The following is a 12,348-nucleotide window of genomic DNA, read 5'->3' as shown; positions in this document are numbered from 1 at the left end:
GCTGTTTCCTGAGCCCTGTGGGGAGGCAGGGTCTAAGGACATGGGACGTACAGCGGTGACCAAGAACCCAGAAGCCCATGGGGACTGAGCAGGGCTGGGGTTGTGCCTCGGAGATGCTCCAAGTCCCAAGTCCACTCAGACTTGTCACACGGCGTTCAGCAGGGAGGACAGCCCATCCCCGCTGCTGAATCTTCCTGAAGACAGTGTTCCCAGCTGCCTGGGACCGCCAGCGGGAGCAGCGACGTATCACAATGCGTCCCTCTGTGCTGCTGGCTCTTGGCCTCTCCTCCCCCGGGGCGGGCTGCTCTGCCCAAAAGCCAGGGGTCCGTCTGGGGCCGGGAGATACCCCAAGTCATTCACACTCAGGGGCTTTATCTCTGCAGCCCTCATGAAGTCCCCGGACGTCTCACTGAACATTTGAGAGTGGTGTTCAGGCTCCACCCTGCTTTAGCCAAACATTTGTTTGAAATAGCCTGACGTTCCGCCCCCAGATCAGCCGCGGAAGAGAAGGCATCTGTTTGGATGGATCGGCGTGTGCCGGGACAGACAGCATCCCAGCCTGGCTCCCAGCTGGACCACATACCGTCAAGGGCTACAGAAGGCTCCTTGGGGCTCCAAGCTTTGTCTGGCATCGTGCGTGGCCACGAGGTGGACCCAACCCGCAAAATGACAGCTTAACTTAAACTCCATGTAATTTGGGGACTCATTAACATTTGATGAAACTCGTTTCTGGAGACTATCTTTTACCATCGCAGACAGAGGCAGCAGATTGGAACTTTGTATGTTTTTGCAGAAATGGCACATTCACCCAGAATCCTCTGGTCTTCTGTCACGGAGGCTCAGGAGTATCTGCACTTGACTTAAAACTTAAAGAAAGCTACATCGTCTGCGCTTATGGAGCAGTTTTAATTCATTCTTTGGAGATATTTCCAAATTCATTACTTAAAGACGCTCCCACTTTGAAGTGAGGTGCTTAATGGTGTTGGAGTCCTATTACTGAGTTGTGTTTGCATCGGGCAGAACGGGAGGCTGATCTGAGAGGACAGCTCCTTCCGGCAAAGTCAGACCAGCCAGGCTGTCAGTGGTGCCCTGGTCTGGGGCTCCTCTGCTCAGGAAAGACTTGAGAAGTGCCGATCGCTTTTTTGAGTCCAGTTGAAAAAGAACTTTGCATTTCATACGAGTTGTAAAGCAAACGTCCGTAAGGCAAAATCTGATTTTCTATTGTGTTCTTTCACAGATTCAGCACCACTATCCAGAGAAAACCAAACCAAACCAACCCAGTTAAGATGCTGTGGGGGTAACGTGGCTCCAATGGGGGAGAACACGCAGGACAATACAAAGTCCTTGTCACTGCGGACCCCTTCCCACCCCCACCCTCTGCCTCCTGAGCACACGTTTCAGGGGACCAGCAGCGACTTAGCACATCGTCTATGCGGCGAAGCTCCCGGTCCTGGTGTGAGGCCGAGAATCTGGATCGCCAGGGAGGTCTCCTCCATCCTCTACAAGAACATAGAGTGGTGGTCCCCTCTGTCAACCCACGTTCTCTTTTTTTCTACTTTCCAGGACCGAGCTTCCCTCTTTCTCCTCTTCTGTCTGATCTGCATCGGATCTGGAGCCAGAAGACCTGAGGTTTAGAACTTCTGACCCTCAGCCCCTTCCAACCGTGTGACTCAAGGAAGTCACCTAACTTCTCTGAGTTCGTTCCCTCCTAAAAAGACGAGGGTTGACCTGGAGTCCCCGTCTGTTCATTCCACACATAATTTATTACATGCTAGCTATGTGCCAGGCACCGTTCCAGCCACTAAGCTCATGGGTGTTGGATAGGAACCTGCCTGAGCTGTTACCCTAGCTCAGGGGTCTCCAGGAGGCCCACCGACCAGCTTTGGTGTAAATCAGCTCATAAAACATCAGGGCTGGTGCTTCCTGAGCAGGGCCCAAGCCCCTGCGTGAAAGACTGGAAAACCAAGGGGCGCCTGAGTGGCTCAGCTGGTTAAGTGTCTGCCTTCAGCTCAGATCATGATCCCGGGGTTCTGGGATCAAGCCCCACGTCGGGCTCTCTGCTCAGCAGGGAGCCTGGTTCTCCCCCTCCCTCTGCCCGTGTTCTGCCTACTTGTGCTCTCTCTCTCTCTGTCAAATGAATAAATAAAATTTTTTAAAAATTGGAAAGCCAAGGCCCAGAGAGGCGAGGCAACTTTCCCAAGTCCTAAAGCTTATCGTTGACAAGACTTGAGGATATTCCACATGTCCTGACTCTTACGTCTGGTGCTCTCCCCACTCTGCCCATGGCCTTGCCAACTGGACAATGCTAACTTCTTCCAGGGTCACATCTAGGCTCCATTTCAGTCTCCCTTCCAGTGGGATAGGGCCATGCCACTGAGTTTTAGCCAAGACAATGGCGGCACAAATGATGTAGAATGACTCCCATGCTCGGGTCATAAAAAGCTCCTGTGTGAGCCCCTTCACGTTCTTTTGCCTTCTGCCAGTTTCATGTGGATGAGCTTGGAAGCCGCACATTGAAGATGGCAGAGCAAGAAAGCGGAAGGAGCCTGGGTCCTCATCACTGCTTGGAGGGGATCCCCTGTTTGGGATCTTATATGAGCAAGAAATACGCATCTGTTGTGTTTGCGCCATGACCCACATTTGGGTTTGTGTGTTACAGCAGCTTAGAGTGTGTTACCCCTTAACCATGAGACTCACCGATGTAAAAAGTCGGTAAGAACAAATGACTCCTCAATGTCAACGTGAGGTGCTACCAGAACCTATGCCTGGCTGCCGTCTTCTTGACACCCCGGACTCCGGGCACGATGAACACTTAGCCAAAAGTAAATATTGAAAAGGAAGGTCAAGACGTTTCTCTTGTCTAAAATGTATGGTTAGTTTCAACCGGAAGGATGAATGGCAGGAGCAAACCGCAGCGTGGGGCAGTGCAGAGCCAGCACTCTCAAACGGGTCTGCCCAGATCCACAGATACGCGCCACCGCTCATTAGCTGTGACCTTGGGCAAGCTGTCTCACTTCTGTTACTCACTTTGCTCCATTTGTTCTTTGATACTTTCTGTACAAATCCTTTGACCCAGTAATTCCCTCCTCCAGGAATTTCACCCACGGGTAAACTTGCCTATATGCCTAATGAAGTCAAATGCAAATATGATCACTGAGGCTCTGTTTATATAAAAACAAAAGACGGAGTGCCTGGCTGGCTCTGTGGATTAAGGGTCTGACTTTGGCTCAGGTCCTGATCTCAGGATCCTGGGATCGAGCCCTGTCAGGCTCCCTGCTCAGCGGGGAGTCTGCTTCTCCCTCTCCCTCTGCCCCTCCCCCTGTTCATGCTTTCTCTCTCTTTCTCTCTCAAATAAATCAGTAAAATCTTACAAAAACAAACAAACAAACAAACAAATAAATAAATAAATAAATAAATAAATAAAAACAAAAGACTGGAAACAACCCACCAGTAAGAGGCCGGTGAAATACAACATGGTGTGCCCACGGCAAGGAATATTATGCAGCCGTCAAAAAGAATGACAGCCCCTGTATGCTCCAATCTGGAGTGACCACAAGATGGGCAAAATCATAAAAAGTGAGCAAAACCAAGACGCACGTGAGACACACACATTCATAAACCTGTACGTGTGTAGAACAGCTCAGGAACACCGCGTAAGAAACCATGGCTCCTCTGGGAGAGAGCCTGGGGTCAGAGGTGGACGGGGGCGTGCTTCCTCCCACACACCCTTTCCTACTCTTTGAATTTCTGTTACCGCGTCCAGGTGTTTTCGAAGCGCAGTCTTGAAATTCTTCGAATATTAAAAGCACACACACATCCCTAGAACAAATATGACCACAGCACTAAGTGCTGCTCGTTCTAAATGAAAGGATATGTCTGGAGCACAAACGCCGTCTCTGAGAGGACTAGCTAACGCTGTCTTCAGGAGTCCCACTGCGCACAGCGGTTATTACGGTGCACTGGTGACAGGAGCCAGGCTCTTCGGTCAGGCTATCTGGGCCGCCATCTTAGCATCACTACCTACCAGCTGGGTGACCCTGGGCAAGTGACTTCACCTCTCTGTGCCCCTCAACACAGGGGTCTTCGTGGGGGTACTTGCTAAAGGATGGAGAGGTGAAAAGCTAGCAGGTTTCCTCAAGAGCACCTCCTTAATTCACATTTTCTCGGGAGAAAGCAGCTTAGTTTTTATTTATTTAATTTTATATTTTTAAAAGATTTTATTAATTTATTTGACAGAGAGAGAGCACAAGCAGGGGGAGTAGCAGAGGGAGAAGGAGAAGCGGGCTCTCTGCTGAGCAGGGAACCCGATGTGGGGCTCGATCCCAGGACCCAGGGATCATGACCTGAGCCGAAGGCAGCTGCCCAACTGACTGAGACACCCAGGCGCCCTAGCTCGGTTTTTATGACTCAAAGCTTGTTTCATCCATCATACTTCTTTCTGGCCAATGTCCACTGAGGAAACAGGAAAATTTACAGCTCCAAACACAACACAACATTGTAAACAAAATGGTACTCAGAAGGTCTTGCCTCACATTGCAAATACAACAGGCGGAGTGTCAGGATCTGCTGGAGATGCCCCCAGTGTCAACAAGGGGGGTTCAGCAAGTTACTACACACAAAGCCGCTGTTCGAGAAAAACCACACGAACGGTCCGGCAATCCGGAAGTGACGTCTTATGTATTTTACACTGAACAGAATCAGTTGTTAATTACAGATGGGTGTCTTTCTGTGTTTCATTATGCCTTTGGAAATGGCTGGCAGTTTGGGTTGTTATAGTTTTTCCCATATGAATTACTGAGACACAGGGCATCAGCGTTTCATGCAGAATGTCTGGTTTTAAAGAATGAAATTAGGGGCGCCTGGGTGGTTCAGTCGGTTAAGCGTCTGCCTTCCACTCAGGTCGTGATCCCAGGGTCATGGGATCGAGCCCTGAGTTGGGCTCCCTGCTCCACGGGGAGCCTGCTTCTCCCTCTGCCTCTGCCTCCCTTTCTCTCTCTGTCTCTCATGAATAAATAAATAAAATCTTTAAGAAAATTTAAAGAATGAATTACTGATGGTAACGAGACACGCTTACATACAAAATACTCTCCCGAGTGGCCGGCATATATGCTCCACATGTGTTAGCTATGACAGGAAGTAGTGAGTGATTTTAAAAAATGTACTGAATACAAACCCAAGGAGGTGAGCTGGGAAACTTGGCTCTCCTGGCTGGTTGTCAAGAACGTTGCCAGCTGCCTGGGAGAAGGTGAAGGGCTAATTACAAGGCTGTCGGAAGTGGTTTGAAATAATTTGATTGTGGGATAATTTTTATAATTTAGAATGATAATTAAAGGGTATGAACTTTTCTTAGTCAGGTGGAGAGCCTTAGCCATGGGTCTCCCATAGCAGGGGTCTTGCCATCCCCCACTGCCCCACCCACCTTGAGCTCAATCACGAACCCTCCGACCAGCAAACTCCACCCCCTCCGCTATCCAAACCCAAGTCAGCACTGCCGCGCAGAATCCCAGGTGAGGCTTGGGCTATAAGCCAAGGGATTCAGTTCTGTTTTTTTTTTTAAATAAAGATTTTATTTATTTTTTAGAGAGAGAGAGTGTGTGTGTACAAGTGGGGGCGAGGGGCAGAGGGAGAGGGAGAAGCAGACTCCCCGCTGAGCAGGGAGCTCACTTTGGGGCTAGATCCCAGACCTCGAGATCATGACCTGAGCCGAAGGCAGACACCTAACCAACTGAGCCACCCAGGCGCCCCTGGGGTTTTGTTGTTGTTGTTTGGTTGGTTTTTGGCAAAAGAACAATCACTTGGACTATTAGTACTCTCTAGCTGGGGTGCACCTAGGAGTCTTAGAACACGGTTCAGACCCCGCCTGCTGGACTAGAGGGAGGAAAAGGCTTCTTCCCTAGATGTTGCTTAAACAGTGAGGACAGCCTGCAAGTATGGGAAGCGGCGGCTCGCACATGGTGGCTGGAACGTCCACCAGGACCACAGGACGAACGCTCCGCTCCGCAGGGCCACGGTGGAGGACGGATCCCCCGCCCAAACAGTTCCTCTACTCTTCACGTCAGCAGTTCTATGCCCAGGGTTTTAGTCGGACAGATCGTCAAGAAAGCACAGAACAATATAGTGGACAAGAACATTCTCAGATATATCCAAACGGGCTAGTCCAGCTCATACTACTTTATAATCTCATCAACACAAAGATAACATCATTTTATGTCAGTATAGAATCTGTGCTATGTAATTTTTTAAAAGATTTAAAAAAAAAGATTTTATTTATTTATTTATTTGAGAGAGAGAGAGGGAAAGGGAGAAAGAGAGAGGGAGGGAGAGTACAGAGGGAGAATGAGAGGGAGAACCCAATGCGGGGCTCGATCCCAGGACCCCAGGATCACGGCCTGAGCCGAAGGCAGACACTTCACCAACTGAGCGTTACCCGACCCAGGCGTCCCTGTGCTATGTCATTTTTAATGTCTTTTCACTGAACGGACCTATCAGAATTGATAGAAGCAGTCTCCTATTGTCAGACATTTTTTTTTTAAGATTTTATTTATTTATTCGACAGAGATAGAGGCAGCCAGCAAGAGAGGGAACACAAGCAGGGGGAGTGGGAGAGGAAGAAGCAGGCTCCTAGCAGAGGAGCCTCATGTGGGGCTCGATCCCACAACGCCGGGATCACGCCCTGAGCCAAAGGCAGACGCTTAACGCTTAACCGCTGTGCCACCCAGGCGCCCCAGCCATGTTCTGTTTTTTAGCAGGAAAAGTGGAAAGCAAATTAAATGTCCAATGGGACTGGTGAAAGCCACACAACGGATGGTCCCATTTTTGGTTTTACACACACATGCGCACACGCACACTGCACCAAAGTGACCAAAGTGCTTGGCTCACAGATGATTTTTTCTCATGTTGATTATATTTATTACCAATTTTTCTACAATAACTTTATATTGCTTGAAACATTTTAATTGGTGTTTTCCACTTCCTTCCCCTACCCTGGGGAGCCTGGGAGAACCCCCAGAAGAGCGTGCGGGGGGGGGGGGGACAGTCTTCACAGCCAAAATGGCAGCATCTGAGGTGAACGCGGAGGCTGCCGGGCCAGCCTCAGAGCACCTCCCTACGGTCAGCAGAGCAGCCCTGTCTGACCCTTAGTCATGAAAATCTGTGGGGTGAGGGAGACTTCCTGGGTCCTGCCAGTTACACATTCCAGACAACAGCAGCCAGCTCCTCATTTGAATCGGAAGCATGATGAACACACATACTCATCGAGGGCGAGTGAACACATTGTTTGATGACGGCTCACAGTTCTGGCAAAAAACAATGGCGGCAAGACTGGGGTCACTGACCCAGACTCTGGTATCTCAGCAGTTCTTAAAACGTCACCAAGTTGAGGTTTTAACAAGGTTATGATTCCAACTTCACTAGTCACTCCCTCCTGGAAGTGGGAGGGCGGGTGGTTACACCAAACCCACCCAAACACACCACCCTAAGACACCAACTTCCTTTTATGGAGTTCAGTTCTGCAGAGATGCCAACCTCACTTTCACTCTACTGAGTCTTTGTTAACAGAGTTCAGAGATCTTATTTTTAGATTTTATTTATTTATTTTACAGAGAGAAGGAGAGAGAGCATGAGCAGGGGGAGGGGCAGCCAGAGGGAGAAGCAGGCTCCCCGCTGAGCAGGTAGCCTGATGCAGGACTCAATCCCAGGACCCTGGGATCATGACCTGAGCCAAAGGCAGACGCTTCACCGACTGAGCCACCCAGGTGCCCCAAGAGTTCAGAGATTTAACAAACAAATTCACTGGGTCTCCGTCTCTTCTGGACAGACTCCAGTAACTGCTCAAAGGCCCCTACCCGTGAGGCCACCCCCAAGACTTCAGACAAAGCAGCTGAACTCTGCAACAGCTCTAACCTCCAAGACACAGCCCTCAGTTCAGCCCAGAGACGTGGCCGCACAGAGCCAGTTCCCAGTTCCGGAGACCACAACAAGGGTTTAAGAACGGGAGATGGGGAGTTCCTCGGCTTCCCCGTATTTATACCTGAACCATGAGACATGGCTCCGAGAGTCAGGAACTTCCCGGAAGGAAGGGTCTCTGCTGGAGCTCCCGGAAACCAAAATGGCAGCCTCTCCAGGCCCCAGGGACACATCAGAGGCATTGACAGAGGCCAGTTCAGGCCACCCCGTCATCCTTGTCAGGACTAATGCCGTGATTTACACCGTATTCTTACTGGAGGGATTCTAGGTATCAGAGACCATACAAAACATCTCAAACAATCCCAGTTTCCATACAGCCCCCAAGTGTGATCGGACACACATTTTTCTCACACACATTTTCACTCACGAAATCACTCTATTCTGAAACTTGTATTTTTCTTCAAAGGAAATCTGGGAAAATTCCGTCTGACAGTAAACGTGTTTTACAGTAACTATGTATGTGTGTGCAAGGTCTTAAATGAGGTCTTGAAATGTTCTATGAAAAGTGCAGCAATGCCACCGCGGGCCGTTGGAGGAAGGAACCAGGAAGCTGTTTGTAATGGGTTTGTAATGGTGGCATTTGCCAGAACGCCAAAGTTCACCGCACCCGCTTGGTTCTATTCCTTAACTTAATCCACACGGATCTACCTACCTGCCAAGTACAACCCCCGCCCTTAGCTGCCGCAAAGAATAATCAAAGACTCAAATCGCTTCCCCGAAAAATAATCAAAGACCCAAATCGCTTCCCGGAGAGCTCTTTAACAATCACAAAACCTGGGCTGGTCTCGGGAAAGGCCTCAAATCAAGTTCGTACACGAAGACACCTAGTTATTTCTGTGTTGTGATAGCTGCAGGACCCGCAGGGCACCTCCCCGCAGGCACAGGCAGCTGGGGTGAGTGGGGGGGTCGGGGGGGTGGCGGTCCCTCCCCACAACCCGAACAACTGGAAATTCACACACGTCTCCGGAACGCCCCTTCGCCGACCCCTCGGCGGTCAAAGTGCAGACACTACCCAGAGGCGCCAGGAGCGGGGACTACAGCGCCTCCGCCGCACAGATGACCGGCGGCCTTCTCCTGCCTGGCGCTTTCATTTTCAAATTAATGTTCCCGAACTTCGGGAGAGCCGGAATGCAGCGTGCGGACCGGGACAAGGGTGATCCGCGGGGCTGTCGGATTTTCTTGCACCTTCTCCCTGATCTAGGCGAGGAGGTAGAGGGTGGGCCAGGAAGGGACAGCTCCCTCCCCACGCCCAGACCTTCAGCCCCCAAGCACCCGCGTGAGGCAGGTCCCCGGGACTCGGCTGGGACGCGCTCTTATTTTCTCCCGCGCCGTCTGCGCGGGGCTCATCCCCCCGGACCGCCGGGTTCCCCGCTCGGGAACACTCCCAGGTGCCACGGCCTGCGCCCAGGACGAGGTCGCTCGCAACCCAGGAGCGCACGGCCACCTCGCCAGACGCCGCGCGCCCTGGAGCCGAGCGGTCCCGGGGACTCCGCGCCGTGGGTGCGTCCCGACTGCGTCGCCCCGATCCCAACTCAGCATCCTCCGCACCCAGGGACCCTCCGCGCCTCCGCACCCTCCGCCGGGCCCCTGCTCGCGGGCCACCAACACCACTCCGCGCCACCCGCTACCGCCGCACTGCACTCACCCGCTCCGCGCCGCAGGAGTACAGCACCCAGCAGCAGGACCCCCAGCAGCGCGATCGTGACCCCGCAGTTCTGGCCGGCCATGGCTCCGGGGCGCCTCGGCCTCGGGGGGGAAATCGGCTGTGGCCGGTGGCTCTGAGCTGCGGCCGCGGGAGCCCGAGTCTGGCACCGGCTGCGCCGTGCTCCGCCCCGGCGAGCTCACCTGCGTGCAGGCGCGCGGGCCCGGGCTCCGCCCTACGCCCGGGAGCCGGAGCTGGCCGGGCCTGTCCCCTCCTCTGTCTCCTCCTCCTCTTCTTGCTGCAGCCCCCGCCCCTCCCTCCCAGGGTGCTGGGGCTTGTCGCCGCTTTCCCGGGCTAGTCTTCCCTTTCAGGGCTGAGGGTGATCAAACCTTTTTGTCTATGGGCTCGAATGTCGCCTTTGGGGAAGCCGATCAGCTTTCTCTTCCCTGTCCAGCCAACAAGAAAGCCCTTGTGAGCCCTGTTTTGCAAGGGAATCATATTTGTGGTTCACTCAAGCCCTGATTTCTCGTGGGCTCGCTGTCTCCTACCTGATTTGGCTGCGGAACTGTGAGTCTGCAGCCTTCCGCGCTTTACTTGCGGCATTTCTAATGTTCACCGCACCCCTTCCTCATTAGAGGAGACACTGCCCAAGGCCAGTTAGGAATTTACAGAGGCAGGGTTTCACAGGGCAGGAAGGGATATCCAGGAAGGAGTTGCTTTGAAGAATGAATGAATGAGTAAATGAATGCTGGAGGCTGGAAAGGGCCAAGAGAAGAAATCTAAACATGTCCACAAAGGCGCCTTGAATTGTGGGCTGAGTAGTATGTGTGGTCTGGGCGTGAAGCATCCAAGCCACTGGCAGGGCTGTAAAAATCGAGGGCGCTGGGCTCTTTGCTTCCTCCCGGCTGCCTGTGCGCTTGGTTGCTCTTGTGAGTTCTCCTTCCACCCCACAGGCCACACACCAAACCTAGAGGCACGGGGCCACAGGGAAAGGCAGTAGACGGTTCAGGGACTCAGCTGGCAGACTCGGGGTCTGCTGGAATGACTCCATGCCCCCCCCCGGGGGGCTACGTGTGCCTGTGGGCACCCAGAGGCGGGGCCAGGGTCACCCAGAGCAGCCGAGGATGACTGGGACAGGAACCCGAGCACATGCACGAGCGTCGACCTACTGTTCAGCCCCAACTTCCATCTAATTCCTGAGGGCCCAGTGACATCTCCCAGCAGCCCCTGTGCTCCTTGTGCATCAGGTGAGACGTCCTCTCTTAGGTGCTTCCTGCCCTTCCTTCTCTGATGAGAAAAAAGCAAACTCCGCCCTGGGGAGCCCGCAGTGCACAAGGGAGGCAGAGATGTCCAGACTGAGGGCATGACCCATCCTTTCCTCTCCCTAGAAAGGCCTGGACTGTGAGCTCATCTTCTGCTCCACTTCCCTCATCAGGCAGCGAGGTGGGGAAACTGAGGCCTAGAGGGAAGGAGGAAGATGAGAAAAGTAGGGAGGCTCTTGGTTCTCCCCACTGAACTGAGGGCAAGCTCATCAAGAAAAACAGATCTTGAGAAAAATCTAAACACCCTTTTAGTTTGTGTTTTTTGAAGATTCTATTTATTTGAGAGAGAGAGAGGAGGGAGCACGTGCACGCATGTGTGGGTGCGAGCAGGGAGGGGCAGAGGGGAGGGAGAGGAAGAAAGCATTTGAAGGGGTCTTTGCATTGAGTGTGCAGCCCCACACAGAGCTTGATATCACGACCGTGAGATCATAACCTGAGCCATAACCAAGAGTCAGGCGCTCAACTGACTGAGCCACCCAGGCGCCCCAACACCCTTTTAAAATGTTTATGCTGGGGGCGCCTGGGTGGCACAGCGGTTAAGCATCTGCCTTCGGCTAAGGGCGTGATCCTGGCGTTCTGGGATCGAGCCCCACATCAGGCTCCTCCGCTATGAGCCTGCTTCTTCCTCTCCCACTCCCCCTGCTTGTGTTCCCTCTCTTGCTGGCTGTCTCTATCTCTGTCGTATAAATAAATAAAATCTTTAAATAAAAAAAAATGTTTATGCCGAGCCAGAGAGTGAAAGCAGATTTTGTCAGTTTTCCTAATTCTAGGCTAGGATATATACCCCAGCATCTTTTCCTAGCATCCATTGCACTATTGTTTCCCATATATAATAATAATAATGATAATAATATAACAATATAATATAATAATATAATAAAATGATAATAATAATAGAGTGGCAGTGTGTTGAATTCAAAATATCGGAATTACTGCTTGACAAGCTTAAGGCTGAGGAGCAAGTAATTTCATTACTGTCTTATTTCTCCGAAGTTTGCTTACCCGTCTTCCCTGGGATAGTGACACCAACGGCCTATAAATGCCGTGCAAGTCAGTAATTCTCCGACGTGAAGGGCTGGCAATGGTCCCAGACCGCAGCACCAGCGGCAGCAAAGGGAAAGAGGTGAGCAAAGCGGGGAGGCATTCCTGCATCCTCTGTGTGACAGCCCAGCTACAGAGTTGAAATCAAGATGCCTTGAGGTAATGTCTTGGTTCTTGGAGTGGAACGTGAGTAAAGCAGTGTCAGGTGTGGAAACATTTTGTCGTACGAACGTGGCTGAATGGAAGGAGTCAGTTTTGGAAGGTTATTTCTGAGCTGGAAAGGAATGCAGGCAGCCACTGTCTATTGCCAGAGAAAAATGACAGATGGAAGGGTGAGGTGCTTTTTTTAAGATTTTATTTATTTATTTGTCACACACA

General features: G+C 51.8%; 1 protein-coding gene across 1 annotated transcript in view; it reads right to left on the bottom strand.

Annotated features, from left to right (window-relative positions):
* CDCP1 (CUB domain containing protein 1) overlaps positions 1-9,802 on the bottom strand; it is a 56,382-nt gene extending 46,580 nt beyond the window's left edge. Inside the window, exon 1 of the mRNA XM_045778552.2 lies at positions 9,611-9,802. Within this exon, the coding sequence (XP_045634508.1) occupies positions 9,611-9,692 (82 nt within the window). The 5' untranslated portion in view covers positions 9,693-9,802. The remainder of the gene's footprint in view (positions 1-9,610) is intronic.
* Positions 9,803-12,348: the final 2,546 nt, after the last annotated feature.

The sequence above is a fragment of the Ursus americanus genome, chromosome 14, assembly GCF_024610735.1.
Source record: "Ursus americanus isolate L20-20 chromosome 14, mUrsAme1.1.p, whole genome shotgun sequence".
NCBI classification, from domain to species: domain Eukaryota; kingdom Metazoa; phylum Chordata; class Mammalia; order Carnivora; family Ursidae; genus Ursus; species Ursus americanus.
The sequence above is the reverse complement of the archived record's forward strand: the minus strand, read 5'-3'. Positions and strand labels throughout refer to the sequence as shown.